This window comes from Histoplasma capsulatum (genome assembly GCF_000150115.1).
Source record: "Histoplasma capsulatum G186AR genomic scaffold supercont2.10, whole genome shotgun sequence".
NCBI classification, from domain to species: domain Eukaryota; kingdom Fungi; phylum Ascomycota; class Eurotiomycetes; order Onygenales; family Ajellomycetaceae; genus Histoplasma; species Histoplasma capsulatum.
In genome coordinates, this window is record NW_025544810.1 from 637,981 (window position 1) to 653,870 (window position 15,890).

The window sequence follows — 15,890 nt, forward strand, 5'->3', positions numbered from 1 at the left end:
TGAACACAGGCCTACATAACTAACAAATTGCCGGTTAACTTTGCCTATTCTTCTGGTACCTGCAATAGCATTTACTGTTTTTCTTTTCCAGTTGTTTTCAAGACATTGATTGTTATTCTCTTCTGAGTATTGCCTTTAGGGCACACGTACTGTACTGTACATCGGCTATCTTCCCTAACTAAGTCCACCCAGCTTACAATGGCCCCTCAAGACCGTATTGCACAGGTGTCCTCCCATCTTAATTACCCGCAGGGTCTGCTTGCTGGCCAAATTGCCATTATCACTGGCGCTGGTCAGGGTGTTGGTGCTGAAGCTGCTCGCCTATTTGCCAACGAGGGAGCGAAAGTAGTTGTTGCAGATCTTGATGCCAGTTAGTAGAAAACCTCCACACGCCGCGTCCTAATGTTTGCATGAAATTTCCGAGTAAATAGCCTTTTCTGGGGTTTTCTTAGAGAAAACAGAAGCTGATTCCGTCTACAACTGCACACAGAGAAAGCAGAGGCTGTTGTGAAATCGATCAATGATGCCTCGCCCGGACGAGCCATTGCCGTAGTTGGCGATGTGACGGACCCCACATATGTGAAAAGGGTCGTGCAAAAAGCTGCCGAATTTGGCAACGGGAAGATTCATATTATTGTTAATAACGCTGGGTATACGTGGGATGGCGTTATTCATAAAGTTAGTGGTATATATACATAGATAGATACGGCCCCCCTTGCAGGGATACGTATGACCTCGGCTGACTTACAGTAATAGCTTTCGGATAAGCAATGGGAGGCCATGATAGCTGTCCACGCCACAGCACCCTTCAAACTGGTCCAAGCCGCGGCTCCATACTTCAGAGTAAAAGATGGTGCTGACAGAGTCATCGTGAACATCAGCAGTACCAGTGGCATCCACGGAAACCCGTAGGTCTTAACCTTTCCCCGGCCCCGCCAATTTTCCTCCATTTCCTCGACCGCCATAACTAAAAATAACACAACAGTGGCCAAGTTAACTACGCCGTCGGCAAGGCTGGTATGGTCGGCCTCACCAAAACAATCGCGAAGGAATGGGGTCCCCAATTCGGTGTCCGCGCCAACACGATTGCTTTTGGCTTGGTGCTAACACGGCTGACTGCGGCCAAGGAGGCTGGCGCCTTTATCACAACGCCTGATGGTGAAAAGGTCGCTCTCGGTATACCTTCAGCCCAGTTGGCGGCGAGGGCTGGAGGCGATGAGAGGGATAAGTATCCTGATATCCCGTTGAGAAGAGGGGCAACTCCCACGGAAGCAGCGAGGTCGATTTTGGCAGTGGTGAGCCCCTTGCTGAGCTATGTTAACGGGCAAACTATCATGGTTACGGGAGGGCGGAATATGTAAGTTGGGGTTGGGGGAGGTAGTGATGATGAGTGGCTTCGCCTTTGTCTTTGTCTTCGGTCTATTTTTTTTAATTTCAATTTTCTTTATTCATTGGGAAATGGTATGGTACTCAGACGCGAATGCAGATTTTCATTCAAGACCAATGGTGTGTGGTCGTTACTAGTTAAGTTATCTTGCCGTCATCTCGTTGGAATCAGATGGTTGAGTCTGAGTCGATAGCAAGGCCTACAAATCGCGGTGGATCCCGTTGGAGATTCTTGCCTAATTGCATGTGCGTGTACTCTGTGTGCATGTGCGATATGTACGCAGTCGTGCCACGTATCGGAGCATGAACCTGCACCACTTCGAACGGAATCTTATCAGACTGTGAACAGAAACAGCTGGAGCAATCCATGCATTGCAGGATGAATTATGAGACTTCTGTGAGTGGATAGCATCGAAAAGCCCCTATTCATTGACGATAAGCTTTGCTGGTTACAATGCGGTGTTTATTCCGAGATACTTGCGGGTAGCGGCGCTGTTGCGCATGAATACATGGAATCTATCAAATTATTGATGAGAAGTATAAAGCCAAGTATATCCATGTAATAAGCTGTCCAGACGTGTATGTATATATTGTAAATAGGGAAAATAGCCCTCTGGTTGTAAAGTGTAATATCGAAAGATAAAAGAATCGAGTTGGGTATCAGGGTGACAAGACGAGCACAGGAGCACGCAAGATATGAAATGGAAAATATCGGACAAAGGTGAGAATATAAAAAAAAAGCAAATCGCCGGCCACCTCAGGTTCGAACAAGAAACACCAAACAACGCCGTAAATATATGCCAAAAGATAGGAGCCACCAAAGCGAAGAACGAAAAACGAAGAGAGAAAAAATAAAAATAAAACTCCTCTATATAGCCGTGCCAGTAGAATATAAAACTCCTGAAGGATGCCCTGTCCGTATTTTTGTTTTGTTGCGGTGCGCGAATCCAACGCCAAAATAGAGTATTTCGCTTCCCGGTAGACAAGACAACATCTCACCAAACTTTGTACAGCTCTGCTATGCGCAAACAAGCGAAGGGTATGTTATTACAGGGCGTAGAAGAAAAATTGCTTCCGAGTAAACAATCGAAGGACAAATCCGGGCAACAAAGACTTGAGGGAAAAAAAAGAGCGAAGCATGTAGACGGATGCAAAGTAAAAAATAGAAACAGTTTCCAAAAGAAGGTACTCCAAGAGGGATTCCAATTCAGATAATAATTGACATTCCACGGAAAATAGAGGAAATCCGCATGTCCATCAGGTGTCCAGTGGACAAAGTCCCGTAGCAGTTGTCGGTTCCTGCGGCATACGAAACGTAGTAGGGTAAAAAATTCCCAAGGGTTGTTCCAAAAGGTATGAAATCCTGCACTTGTGGGGATTTTTCGTCGTTACATGAGATTCGTTCCGTTATCTTGTATTAAAAAATTTAAATAAGTTGTAAATGTCCAAAGCGAATGGAATGAAAAAAAAAAGGTCAAGAAATTGTAGATCCTGCCTCAATATACGGCAATGACGGGTTCCACAGGATGTTGTCGTCCAAGATTCTTCTCAGCAATGTCGGTGAAAGGAATGAAAGATCCCCAGAAGTTGGGAACCATTGGAGGCACATATCTGAATTGGCTGGGTGCTTGGCTGTAAGGTGCATACTCAGATGAAGACGATGAAGATGACGATATGGAGGAGCCGTCGTCGTCGGAGAGAGAAGTATCAGAAACAGCTGACATCGAATATTCGGTTTCGATAGGCTCTGCTGGAAGAGAGACCGGATAAGGAACAAAATTGGCAGGACTATAGGAATCCTTTTGGTATTGATAACTCTGGCAAGGTGGTGTTGGTGCCATGGACAAAGGGGATCCAGACCGAAGAGTGAATCTTGGACACTCAACAATCAATTTGCGCAGCTCCGATATGGAAACTCGCTTTTGGGGATCGCATTCAAAAATACGCCTTAGAATAGAGTTGAGTTCGGGTGACAGAGGTAAAATCGTCCTCAGAAATTGTGGGTCCTTAAGAAAGGCACGGAAAGTAGAATCTTCGGTTGAAGCTCTTTTCCAAGGGTTCCGCCCACAAGATAAATTAACCAAGATGACTCCAAGGCTCCATACGTCATTGGGTGCAGAAGCATATGGCCGTGGAGTAGATTGCTGGCATTCTGCGTCACCGTCAGATCAAGTGAAAGATAGAAAGTAGCGTTCGTATCGAGATAGGGGAAAATATCAAAAAGTAATGAGTGCTAAAAATTACCTGGTGACATATAGAACGTTGAACCACATCCGAAGTCCGATGTATAGTAATCGGTTGTAGCAAGGCCGAAGTCGGCCAGCTTTACCGTCATTCCATGATCTGTGACCAAAATATTCTCTGGTTTAAGGTCCCGGTGGTAGATTCCAATGGAGTGACAGTACTGCACAGCATCCAAAATCTGGAGAAAAGCACGTTTGGCAAGGAAATCGTTTCCAACAAACTGGCCTTTGTCAGTAATGTTGGAGAAAAGATCGCCCTCCGGGCAAAACTCAATAACAACAAAAGTACAATCAAGAGAATCCATTATGCGGACCAAAGAAACCACATTGGGATGTTGACTGGCCAAATGATGGAGCTTGATTTCCCGCTGCTGAAATTTCCGTTGTCTAGAGTCCAGACCTGCTTTGTTGAGGGCTTTAACCGCGTACGGCACATGGGTATGGATGTCGATAGCGGAATACACAACACCATACGCACCTACCCCAAGAACGCTTGTAAGTTCTAGCCGGTTGGCGAGTAGCAAACCGAGCCTATCCTCTGGGACATCGCATGTTGTAACGGGTGGAGGCGATTGTGGTGGTGTAGGTAACATTGTGGGGTACATTTATACCTCCCGAAGTTGGGGTTTCGAGGTGTGCAGCAAACAAACGGTATTGCAACGTCAATTTCCCAGGACAAGTGAAATCCGGAGTCCAAAGGGTAATTGGGGATCCTGATCCTTAATATATAGTATGAAACGAAATCGCCGTAGTCCAAAGGATATTTCAAAGGAATGATTCGGGCAATGTTGCCCAGCTAAAAGATATGCGCAACCAAAACAACGAGGATGAAAAGGAGTTTTCGAGTAGGGAGAGGACGAGGATAATTAAATGGAGAGAGGTTGTAAGTAAGTATGAAGTCGAAGATTAAGTAGAGGAAAGGAAGGAGAGCGAAGGCTGGTGATATGGAAGAAGGGGACGGGAAAAAAGGAGCGAACTTTGAGGATAAGTAAAAGGTTGATAACGATCGAAGCTTCGTTGACGATGGAAGGCGACAACGGTGGTATGATGCGAGTTCAAGCTTCGCATCCGGTTTAGCCTGGGCCCATCACGATTCAAAGATAATTCAACCATATCCACAATGACACGGCCCATGCACTCAAACTCTCGTTCATCAGAGCAAAGCGAATCAGGGTGCAAGGAGAATGCAAGGGTGCCACTCCTTGGTCGGCCCATGGAACATTGTGCGAGCGTCGAGAGTCGCCTTGGAGTCCCTGGTGCACCATTGGCTGTTCCATTCGCACGAATCAAATCAGAAGTCGGCAGTTGCGGGAAGTCCCAGCAGTAACCCAGCCTAAAAGTTATCCCAGACCCACGTATCGATTATGGGGCTAACTCTGGTACGGGGCAAATAACCAGCATGAGCTGCAAGAAAGAGGCTTGGAAACGGAACTAGCTTCATCCTTGAGGCCTTGACCCATACTTTCGCATGGAAGTTGTGCCTAGTAGCGCCAAAAGGAGCTCGTCCTAACGGTTAGCGCACACCCAGCGAACCAAAAAAATAAAATAAAAATAAAATAAAAAAATAAGCCCACTTAATTTCTGACTGAAGCTGGATGGATGATCCATGCTGAGTTCTGACCCATGAAGCCAACGAAATCAAGGCTAAAGTAGGCGTTTTAACATGACATGCCTTTTCAAAAAGCAAAATGGAGCGAAGGTTGTGTCGGCCAGTTTTCTTGAAGTTTAATTTTTTATTATTCTTCTTGTAGTATTTACAACTAACCAAATCAAAGTCATACCAGAGAAGATAAAGGGGAGGAACAGTCTTAGGAGTCTGGCGCCCTCAGCGAAGGGAGGGACGAGATTGTCATGGATGCATTTTGGGCCAAGCGTCATATGCAAAGATTGACAATGCGAAATGATGAGCAATGCAAGCGTTTCGCTTTTTGGGGCTAGCGCAGCCGTGGCGATGGGCTATCAATGACCCTATTCTTGAGCAGCGGTCGAGAGCATCGAGTCGAAGGCGCCCTCGGGCCATTCATTTGCCTCGAATGCTCCAATACGTGGCGTGATGCCATGCTCTATGCCCTTTCTCGAGCGTAGTTTCCAGCACAGGCTAACTACACAGCCCCTTGTCATCGTCCGCCGCCCTGCTGGCAAAACAGGTTGCATAAGTGGTGTCAAAGCACAGTCTTATGCAGTTGCTGCAGGATGAAGTGAAAATCATAATGGGTGGCTCGTGTTTGCCATTCTTATCGGCTGGCTGCGGAGCTTGCTGCAGAGGATTCGCGCCTTCAAGCCTCGTGACCGTGCCTACAAATGAGTGGCATTATTCCATATGCGTATTATTTCCAGAGCTAAATATTGATATTGCACTTGTGCCTGCTGGTGAATCTTCGGGTGCTGGTAGTCCCAAATTCGGGAGCCTTGAGCAACTTCCCAAGAATCACTGCATATTTTGGTCGCTTGATCTGCTCCCATCGCGGTCATGGATCCGTACAATAATTATTCTTGCTGGGATCGCCTCCATTCATAACAGACTTCAGAGGTGGCCTTTACTGTGTAGGGTTAGCTGCGATGGGCCTTTCAAACAGCTAACTCATCAATCTGTTGATACAATGGGCATGCTGCTTTCTCTTTTGCACAACTGTTATTCTCTGTAGTAAGGGGACTCTGGTCCTTTTTCTCCCTCCAGACGAATCTTGTGAGGTGATATGGAGGTGAAGTTAAGGAGTTGGGTGTTCTGAAAGTCGGCTTTGAAAATGACTGTTTTAACTGGAGAGAGCATCGATGGGGGCGGGAAGACAGTTAGCAAGGTTGATGTCTCCATCTCTCTTGTGAGCAGTTTCTAGAAAGGAGATGTTGTTTCCTTATTCCATGATGTTGAGAATTCCATCTTTGTTCTGAGAACTTATCTCAGAGGAATGCATGACTTCATCGAAGTTTGTTCAATCGATTTCGTGTGAATGTCCATGATGGACAGTATCATGAGGATAACTTGCATAACTTGATGCTGACAACTTAATGCGAATGTATGCACGCTTGCATGGCTGGATGGCATCCATCAACTATTTTAGAACAAAAAGATGTATTTGGTCACCATCGAGGGAGTGGAATTACCGACATGCCTGCCCAACCATCCCTTAGTTCAACGGCTCAAGTAGCATGCCGCAAGGCTGGGGGGAATTGTTCCATCGCACGATCAGGCGAGAGGGGCGTTCTGAAAAATACTGAGGGCGATCCCTGACGGTCAACAAAACGCTTGAACTCTCCTAGGGCGTTTTTATGCCCGAGAAAACCGCTGGTTAATCTAGGGGCTGTCCCCCTCTCGGGACACACCAAAAATACCGCGAAGGCGCTGAAGGGCGGCAGACGACTTTACCCCTCACTTGCCACCAAAGTAGCAAGCGGGCTGTTCATGTCAGTCGTGGGTTTCCAACGTTGAACTGGAGAGTTTTTCCCTTTGAATAAAATTTAATTTTAGATGACTGGATGCAAGGATGGGACACACAATCAAAATTGCAGGCAGACAACCGCTCCACACGGAGACCCGCTTCGTTCTCCATCAGCGCGAAAATTATTCAGGGTGCGTTCCAGGCCCATCATGGGAAGTCCGTCTCTCCTTGAATCACCGCTGGCCTGGTTGTTATCATATTTGATGTCTTGAAACTTAGATTTTGGCAAAATTGCCGAATGAAGCCAGTGCTCCCAGGTCCATGTACCTTAGCTTGCTGGAAGAAAATATCTTGGTGGAGGCGAAAGTTGAACACTTTGTCGGGCCACGGATCTTCCGATATTCATCTCAGCCTCATCCGGGTCTGCCACTGTTTGGAAAAGGGAGCCAGAATGGTGGTTACGTCATTCTCACACCGCTTTGGATATCAGCGAATCAGGGGAGTTAGGCGCATATTTTGCCACCTCCAACTCACGTGACAATGATTCATCTCTCCGGCCTGTTTCCAAGGTTGTGTTGCCGCAGGCACCCAGGCGAAGGCTGTTCAATACTACTAGTTAGTGTTCGTCATATGGTTGGGGCTTGGGCCTATTTGCCGCTTCAAAGATGTTGGGGCTTTCCGAAACATTATTCTCCTGCCACGCGTTTTTCATCGCCTCGTGTCATTGGTATTTTTTGACGACCTAATTTAGCCCTCCTCTGTGATATCATGACTGGCGAGGTTGGCTGTTGGTTTTCTGTTTTATCCTCCAGGATCTGGACCATGCAGAGAGTAATTTACGCTTCGAGAGCAGCCGGGGGCAGCGCTTACTGCATGCATTCTCTCTAGGTGCGTCGAACATGGATTTCAGCACTATGGTCACATGATGATTAGCTGCCTCACCCTGCTGATTTTCTTAGTTTCTAAAATCATCATGATCAGAACAAATTTCATCGATTCCATAAGAGACGGGAAGGATGGATGGCGCTTTAATTTGTAAAATGTAATGTGGTCCACAGACGGGAGACCCTCGAAGAAACAAGGCTGATCAAAAGTCTGGTGGACGGGCAAGGCATCATGAATCGGATACGGCTAATACCTCTGTACATGAAAAGCATTGCGACCATGCAAATACTTGACCTGCCAAGCAGCTGATAAGACTGGAGACGGGCTCGCGTTGGTCCAAGATGGTTTGGACATAACAAAGTGAGGCTGGGCAAACCAGAACTGTGTTGTGGATGGGCGGGCTGGGACTTGCTTGGTGGGTTTGCCAGCGTTTTGTCATCGTCGATAATTCTTCACTCCCTGTCTTCTTATTCGCACAGTCCAGTAGGAGAAGCAACTTGTTGGTTTCCACAAGAGTGTGGGTTTGACGAGCATACACTCATGCATTCAGCAAAGGTGGAAGGATATGAGTGGGCAGGCATAAATGCATCCCCTTTGAATCTACCAATGAGGGGCCGAATCATCCAATTTCACCGAACATCCTTTGATATCATGCTGTGTACTACATGCATCGCAGGATGTGGGACGAGAGCATCAACCAACCAGCCAGTAAGCAACCTTTTTCGATGAGAGGGTTTCTATCCCCGGGCGCCTTGCGAGTGGCAGCTTTTGACGGGATTCCGGACCCCGATGGTCTACTTTGCTAAGTGCATTCACACCATCTCCAAGCTATTAATTATAACTAAAATACTGTCAAATGAAAACCGCCATTGCTGGCCTTGTTGGAACAAAAACCTTCCCTGCAAAGAAGGTGCGCAAATACGATGTTTAGTTGTTACCTCTTCAACGACCAACCCTAATTCACTTTAAGCCCGTCTTTCTTTTGAGCGAGATCGTGTCTAGAGATGTCCAAGTACTGCGCATGGATGCGATTACACCCAAGTTAGAAAATTGGGGCCCAAATCATATCCCATATGTTATCCACGAGAACTAATGTATTGTTCCTTCCGACATATCGCTTCAATAGCTCCTTGATTTAAGCGCTTGGCCACTTGGGATATTTTCGTTTGGACCCCAGTTCGTAGAGGAGCTATGGATTCTCAGGGGGCTGGGTGCGAAGGGCTGAAAACAGGATATATCTCCGCACCTGAAGTCGATCTTGCAACCTCAAGACGTTGTTCAGCCAAGTTTTGGGGAATGGACAGACATTTTGCCTGTCAATAGTCTTCTTGAAAATTCCAGAAAAGATCAGCTGAACTATATTCTTATGATCGTGGTGTTTCATCAAAAATAATATCAAGAAACAATGTCCCGAATTCCAAGCCCCAAAATACGAAAGAGGGCTAAGGGGAAACGCTGTTTCGGGGCTAAGATTGGCACCATAGGTCAGTGCACCGTGTTAGAATACTTATTAATTATCATTAAACTTGGCTGAAACCACCAAATTTAGATGATATATGTTCGTTGTGGTTAATGAAGTGGGTGAGAATTCGAGGGAGGATGCCCGTAATTGTGCTCAAACCTCACCTCGATGGATATATCTTCCTTGTCATTCTGCTTCAACGTAAGAAATCATTGTTTGATTTTATTTATGGTAGGATAAGCAGCATCTTATCCGTGAACAATAAACGAATTCTACGGAAAAAGGTTGGTAGGAGAGGACTTCCCATTCCGCAAAGGGCTAGGAAATCCTCTTCATTATTGCGAATCCCATGCGTCATAATCACAAGGGGTTGGAAAGGTTGCCCATTCATTGTGTGTGAGAGAACGGCAAATAAAGCAACTTTCGACCGACAACCGAAGGAAGCTTGAAGACTTGATTGATCACAGAACACCGGCAAAACTTTGCCAACCACGCTTTCGACCTTTGTCCACAAGCCGATCTCAGATTTTCCAAAGTCGCTTTTCATCGGCGCCGGACGAGCCGATTGACCTTAAGGTTACCATAAAAACAACTTCTCTTCTCGCGGCGCAGAATTTTGAAAGGCGTTAAAGAGAAGTTAGAAGCAAACATGCGCCGACCACGTCTTGGGATATGTTTCGATGAAAATGGTCTTGAGCTCCACTATTGAACTCAAAAGACAACATGATCTCCCATTGGACGAAAAATATTTTAGTTTTTGTCCACCTTGATTCCAGTCCAGGCGCTCGAGTCTCCAGGAAGGGCCAAGCGTATGGTAGTTCCAGCTTCATTTTCAATGAACAAAGAAATATCCGAAATGTCCAGTGCAATGACTGACTTTTGCAAGCTTGAGCCATTGAACCCTAAATAATTCCTGTGGAAAGGAACAGCATTGTTTTTGGGAAAGCCTCGCCGATTCCATGGACAGAGGCAAGTTCGATCAGGAACATTTCAATCAAGCTTGTTGGTCCCTTTTGATCCTTTGATAGTGAACCAAGGCAACGCGCACCTTTTCGGGTCATCGTTGATGCTGGATTCTGGCATGCTGTCACATCTAATGGTGGCTGTGGTGACACTTCGGGAGGCGCTTTGTTGAGCAGAATGCATCTTGGTTACGCAGGTGATTGCAAGCATGAAGCCTTGAGCGAATATCATGACAAATGAATTTTCGTGTTGATTAACAAGTAGTTATAAAGTATCCAATGCGTAAAACTACACATCTCATAGTCGAGTGACAGCAAAGCCGGTGGTTCCAAAATAAAGAGTGTCACAACATCAGCATGCACAGAACACTATAAGTGACAATTGGGTTCCTTTTGAGCTGATGCTTCCTTGAAATATTCGAGGGAAACATAGTCGCTGCAACTCGATGCTGCATAGGCTGGATGTTAAATTCAACGCTTTCCCCCTTCTGGGGTAGTAAACTCATCCACATCGAGTCTTGGCATCATTTATTCGACATGCGCGATAGAGCCGCACATCATTGTTTTACTAGAACAGAGCATAAAGGGGGCACCTTGTGTACGGATTGCCTGTCCGCTAGGTCAAGTAAGTCACCGAACCACCCCTTAACCGGTCTGTATATACACAGTATTCTAATCTAGTATTCATGGTCGGAAGATCAGATTTGCCTCAGAATTAGCTCCTTGAGTTCTTTCAACATTGAAGCTCATATGCTTTCGCACGGGCATATGTAGCATTTAAATGGTGGCGTACAAGCCCCTCTACAATCCCAATGGACTATTCCCAGAGTCGGAGCAAATCGATCAACCCTGATGGTCATCCGTTTCAAGATGAGAGGCTGCAGTTATCCCATATCAAGGGGCCAATATCTTGGTTGAATCCTACACACGTTATCTCTAAACCGTTTTCTTTTGTGCATGCTCGAGAGCATTCATCTGCTAAGATTATCCATCTCGCGAAAAGTCAACTGCGACATGAAAGGAAAGTGAAAGGTGATATCAGCTACGAATGGAGGTCACGAGATAACAGAAAAGGAAGACATTCACTAATAGTTGGACGTCCAACTGAGCCCGGGAAACGTGTACATATTGTATCCAAATGGGTGAACTCCTTTAGGGCAACTCTGGGAGGCATCAAACGCATGGTAGTACAATACCCATATTGGGACATATCATATCTGACAGCAATTTCTTTCACTCTTGGTTCCATTGTCTGGGTAATGAACTCATTCTTCGTTTTCCTACCACTCGTTCAACCGAAGTCGGAATTCGCCCATGAAATTTTGATCGCCGGGGGGGTATCAGCATTCGTGGGGGCGACAATTTTTGAAGTGGGAAGCATCTTCCTCGTACTAGAAGCAATCAATGTGCATGACACCGGCTGTTTTGGATGGGCGCTCGAACATTTCATATCCGAAAAAGGTGAATCCTTGCTTCGAGTCTACCCCGATCCAAGGAGCTGCACCCACCATCATGTAAACCAAAGAAACCTTGTTGGCCGAGGTGGCTTAGAAACACCGATTACCAACAACTCGTCTGGTGAGGTAGGCTCACCGAGGGCGGGGATGCCTAGGTCACCGAGTTTCAAATGGTTGCCAACTCTGACGGACCTTCGAACTCATTATATTCACGAGCTGGGCTTTCTAGCTTCCTCCATGCAACTCATCGGGGCAAGCATATTTTGGATAGCTGGTTTTACCTCTTTGCCTGGGATTAACAACCATCTTAGCGAAAACCTCGCCAACGGTGTGTACCGGGCTCCTCAGATAATAGGTGGAGTTGGATTTATTATAAGCTCGTAAGTTTTCGATCTAGCAGTTGATGCCCACTCTCCATACTTTGGTAGGGATCGACTTTTCCCTCAGTAGCACAATGCCTAACATTTTCGTAGGACACTATTCATGCTTGAAACGCAGAAAAACTGGTACACACCGGCCCTTCGAACACTAGGATGGCATATTAACCTGTGGAATCTCATAGGTTCATTCGGATTCACTGTTTGTTTCCCTCCTCCTGCTGGGATGGCTCCTTCCTGTGCATATGACTAACAACAACTTTTGATTGGAATCCAAAACAGCTCTCCGGTATTTTCCTCCTTGCGTATAACAACTCCGGTTTGCAATATCAAGCCTGCCTCTCGACATTCTGGGGTTCATGGGCCTTCTTGGTCGGCTCAGTAATCCAATGGTATGAGAGTTTGGATAAGTACCCTGTCGAAGACCGTGGGTCACTAGTTGAGGGGTGACAAGATGGCTACTGGAAAATCATGCATTTGATAGCGTTATCCTGCGATAATAGAGAGGATCAAACTTGGCTTCCATTTGAGAATATGTACTGATCAATCGGTTGGTCAATCATATGAAACTTAGGAACCAGAAGGGACAAAGCCTCCGAATTGATTTGTTTATACATTTTGGAACTCTGTTATCTATCTACGAATGCTAAGTGCTGCTGAGTAGCTATATTTAAAATAATAATAATGATGACGATGATAATAATTTAAACAACGATATAGTATGATACGGGGGAAAAAAATCACGAGGCAAAAGCATCACCGTCACCCACCGATTTTGGAGAAAGTGAAATCCGGCAACAAGCCCGCCCTACAACACCATGCTATGTCTAGATTGCATCTATTGACCTGCTAGTATTTTCCCCTAGCCCGACCATTTCAAATTTTACCCCTAGTGATGAACGGATGCTTCAATGCTTCTGATGGCGTACACCTCTTCTCTGGATTGATACTTAAGCACCGATCCAACAGATCAATGAATAACGTGAGCTCCTTTGTTTCCGAATCACTCATCCCTTTCGACCCCTTCCCCATCAACCTCGTTTTCAAATCCCTCGTCGGTTTCTTAAAATCCACGATTTTTGTCACCATGCGGCCCGTGACCTTATCCTCTTCCGTGCTGCGAAAGTTTAAAAAGTCGTCAAAATGGAGATAAGTAAGGGTGCCTCGCCGGAGGAATTTGGGCGGGAATTTACCCCTGCATTCCATTATAGAGCGGAGCATTTGATTGTTAGTGCGACCTGTGAAGAGAATTTTGCCAGTATACAGCTCAAAGAGCGTACATCCAATGGACCACATGTCAATGGCATAATCATATGGAATTCCGAGGATGATTTCGGGAGCACGATAAAAACGGCTGACAAGGTATGGGGTAATTTCGTTCTCAGAGGCCGGCGACGCCGAACCCAAATCGCATACCTTCAGAAGGTTTCGGTTTTCATTAACGAGGAGATTGTCGGGTTTTAGATCTGCGTGGAGGATATTGCATTTTCGGAGGAGGCTCAGGCCTAGGAACATCTGGTGGGCATAAGCACGGATGGCTCTGAGATTAATGCCAACATCACGACCAAACTTTTTTAGTACTTCGCGGAGATTCATACTGAGATTTTCGAACACTATGCACAGGTGGCATTTGTGTTCGAAATACCTCTCGAATCGGATGATATGTTTCTTGTCATCTGGATCTGCCGCTAGTAACTGTTCCAATAACTCAATCTCCTTCATACCGGCCTTTCTCATAGTATCATTATTGCGAATGATTTTAATGGCAACAAGCCTTCCTGTTTTCGAATCCGTAGCACGAACCACAGAAGAAAACATACCCTTGCCTAAATTTTGCTGAACATGATACCGCCCATCCACCAGTTCCCCCAACATGACGTTGTAGTAGCCTTCAGGGTCATCCCAGTTGTCCATCATGCTCATATCGAGTTTCTGCGGTATACTTGGCTTAGAAATAGCTTCAGGGGCTTTGGAGGTAATGGGAGCCTCCTCAGCAAACATATCATCTTCTGGGGCAAACATGTCTATCTCTAGAGGGTTCGTCGCTTTAATTTGGGCCGGGTTCTCCGTGGTTGGGTTGGGAACGAGCACATCTTGCTTTGCTGTTTTAGTTTCATCGTAAGTACCAGAAGATACCTCTTCACCAAAATGTCTTTTGTCGTGACGCATCTTATCCTCCCTCATATCTTGAGTTGGATCATAGTCCGCAGAAGACGATTCGTCCTTGTCGACGCCGTTGGTAGTCAAAACGTTGGCATTAGCAAGGTCCTCATCTCGCGAGACCCTTAGCTCAGTTGGCGATGGCGCGCCTGACGTATCCTCGGGTGTTTCTAAAGGGGTATTTAGATGCGAATCTATACTCAAATTAGCCTCGTTTATAACACTATTAAAGAAGACATGTAACTGACCTGCCGGTGTTTCATTCTGAGCCATAGATTGACCTGGATTCTGTACTGTGGATTCTGTCTCATTCCCAGCTTGCAGGACCTTTACGAGGAGAGGTGTAGACTGATCACGATACTTAGCTTTGATGGCTTCACGGCGCTTTCGGCGTTGTTCAATCAGGGTGGCTTCATCAACCGGCTCTGGGGGCAGCCCGTTGACATAGTCATCGTCACCATTGCGTGAAGCAGGAGTACTAGGAGGACTGTTAGGAGTGATTCCAGATTCGGGCGGAGGGAGAACATACTTATCCGATGCGGCGACGGTGGATGAAGACTGTTGCATCTGATTTTCTCGAGATTCAGCCTGTTGTCTCTCTTTTCGAGCGTCACCTGGGTTCTTCCCCCTGTCGCTCACTAACTGTTCAGTAGACGTCCTCCTACCACCCACGCAGGGTTTACCACTCAGGTCACGGGTTTTGGATGGTCTGTCACTGTCATCTCGCTCATCACCTGAATATTGTTTCGAACCTCTAACATCGCGGAACGGAGACCTGCTTTGGGTCCTAGGTCGTTTCCTAGAATCGTAATTACCGTCGTCTCGATCATGATCGTAATACCCTCTCCTACGCCGTCTTGAATTGTATCCGCTTTGAGATCTATCATCGTATCTAGAAGTCAAACGGCTTGACGGGTTCGTTCGGCCGCCCCTTTCATAGTCGTAATCGACATCGCGTCTTCGTTTGTCGGCTTTGAATCCACGATATGGGGAACGGGATCTTGTTCTCGATCTCGATCTCTCACGATAGAACGGTCTGGAAAGAGAAGGGGGGGATCTTGGGGCAGAGATATCGATTCTGGTATTACGGTCAACGTTGATGCCATTAACAGAAGCCTGTGACGTAGTTGCCTTCGTATCTGAGCCTGACTCGATGATCTCACCCTCAGATGGGGTCGATGGAGACCTCGACCGTCGTGATGCCATCCCGGCGATGATTGATCTTATCTTTTGAAAAAAGAAAAGAACAGTCCTTTTGCAGGCCAGTGGGTATTTCCCTTTCTGCGAGTAATTTTCGGCCAAACGTCGGGGGATTGGGCTTGCGGAGTTGTGATATCTTCAGTTAGCAATAGTTCTGTTCTCGGATGGTTCAAATAATGGGCTCTGGGTGATGGTGAAACGTCCAACCCGACTAAATATGTCCCCACAACATGCGGCGCACCACTAGATGAAACACATTCGATAGTTCAAAGGAGGTGAAAAGGGAAGAAGTACTCTTCTATAAGAGAGCTTGGAGATAATTGACGGTGTTGTGACGAGAGCAAAAGCTGTATTTTCACATCACTTGAGAGAAGACGTTGA

General features: G+C 46.2%; 4 protein-coding genes across 4 annotated transcripts; 2 read left to right on the top strand and 2 right to left on the bottom strand.

The window, feature by feature from the left end:
- Positions 1-198: 198 nt before the first annotated feature.
- HCBG_06869 (short-chain dehydrogenase/reductase SDR) lies at positions 199-1,361 on the top strand (the record flags this gene model as incomplete). Its single annotated transcript, XM_045433918.1, has 4 exons — positions 199-370; positions 491-678; positions 757-908; positions 986-1,361. 4 exons carry the CDS (start codon positions 199-201, stop codon positions 1,359-1,361), a joined length of 888 nt encoding a protein of 295 aa, XP_045285399.1.
- A 564-nt stretch (positions 1,362-1,925) lies between these two features.
- On the bottom strand, positions 1,926-4,319 carry HCBG_06870 (uncharacterized protein; the record flags this gene model as incomplete). Its single annotated transcript, XM_045433919.1, has 2 exons — positions 1,926-3,538; positions 3,631-4,319. 2 exons carry the CDS (start codon positions 4,220-4,222, stop codon positions 2,883-2,885), a joined length of 1,248 nt encoding a protein of 415 aa, XP_045285400.1.
- Positions 4,320-11,127: 6,808 nt separating this feature from the next.
- HCBG_06871 (uncharacterized protein) lies at positions 11,128-12,599 on the top strand (the record flags this gene model as incomplete). Its single annotated transcript, XM_045433920.1, has 3 exons — positions 11,128-12,152; positions 12,246-12,351; positions 12,432-12,599. The coding sequence occupies 3 exons, from the start codon at positions 11,128-11,130 to the stop codon at positions 12,597-12,599; spliced, it is 1,299 nt and encodes a 432-aa protein (XP_045285401.1).
- A 135-nt stretch (positions 12,600-12,734) lies between these two features.
- HCBG_06872 (serine/threonine-protein kinase prp4) lies at positions 12,735-15,843 on the bottom strand (the record flags this gene model as incomplete). The annotated part of the gene is made up of 5 exons (XM_045433921.1): positions 12,735-14,503; positions 14,558-14,787; positions 14,839-15,387; positions 15,441-15,627; positions 15,717-15,843. 3 exons carry the CDS (start codon positions 14,874-14,876, stop codon positions 13,026-13,028), a joined length of 1,746 nt encoding a protein of 581 aa, XP_045285402.1.
- Positions 15,844-15,890: the final 47 nt, after the last annotated feature.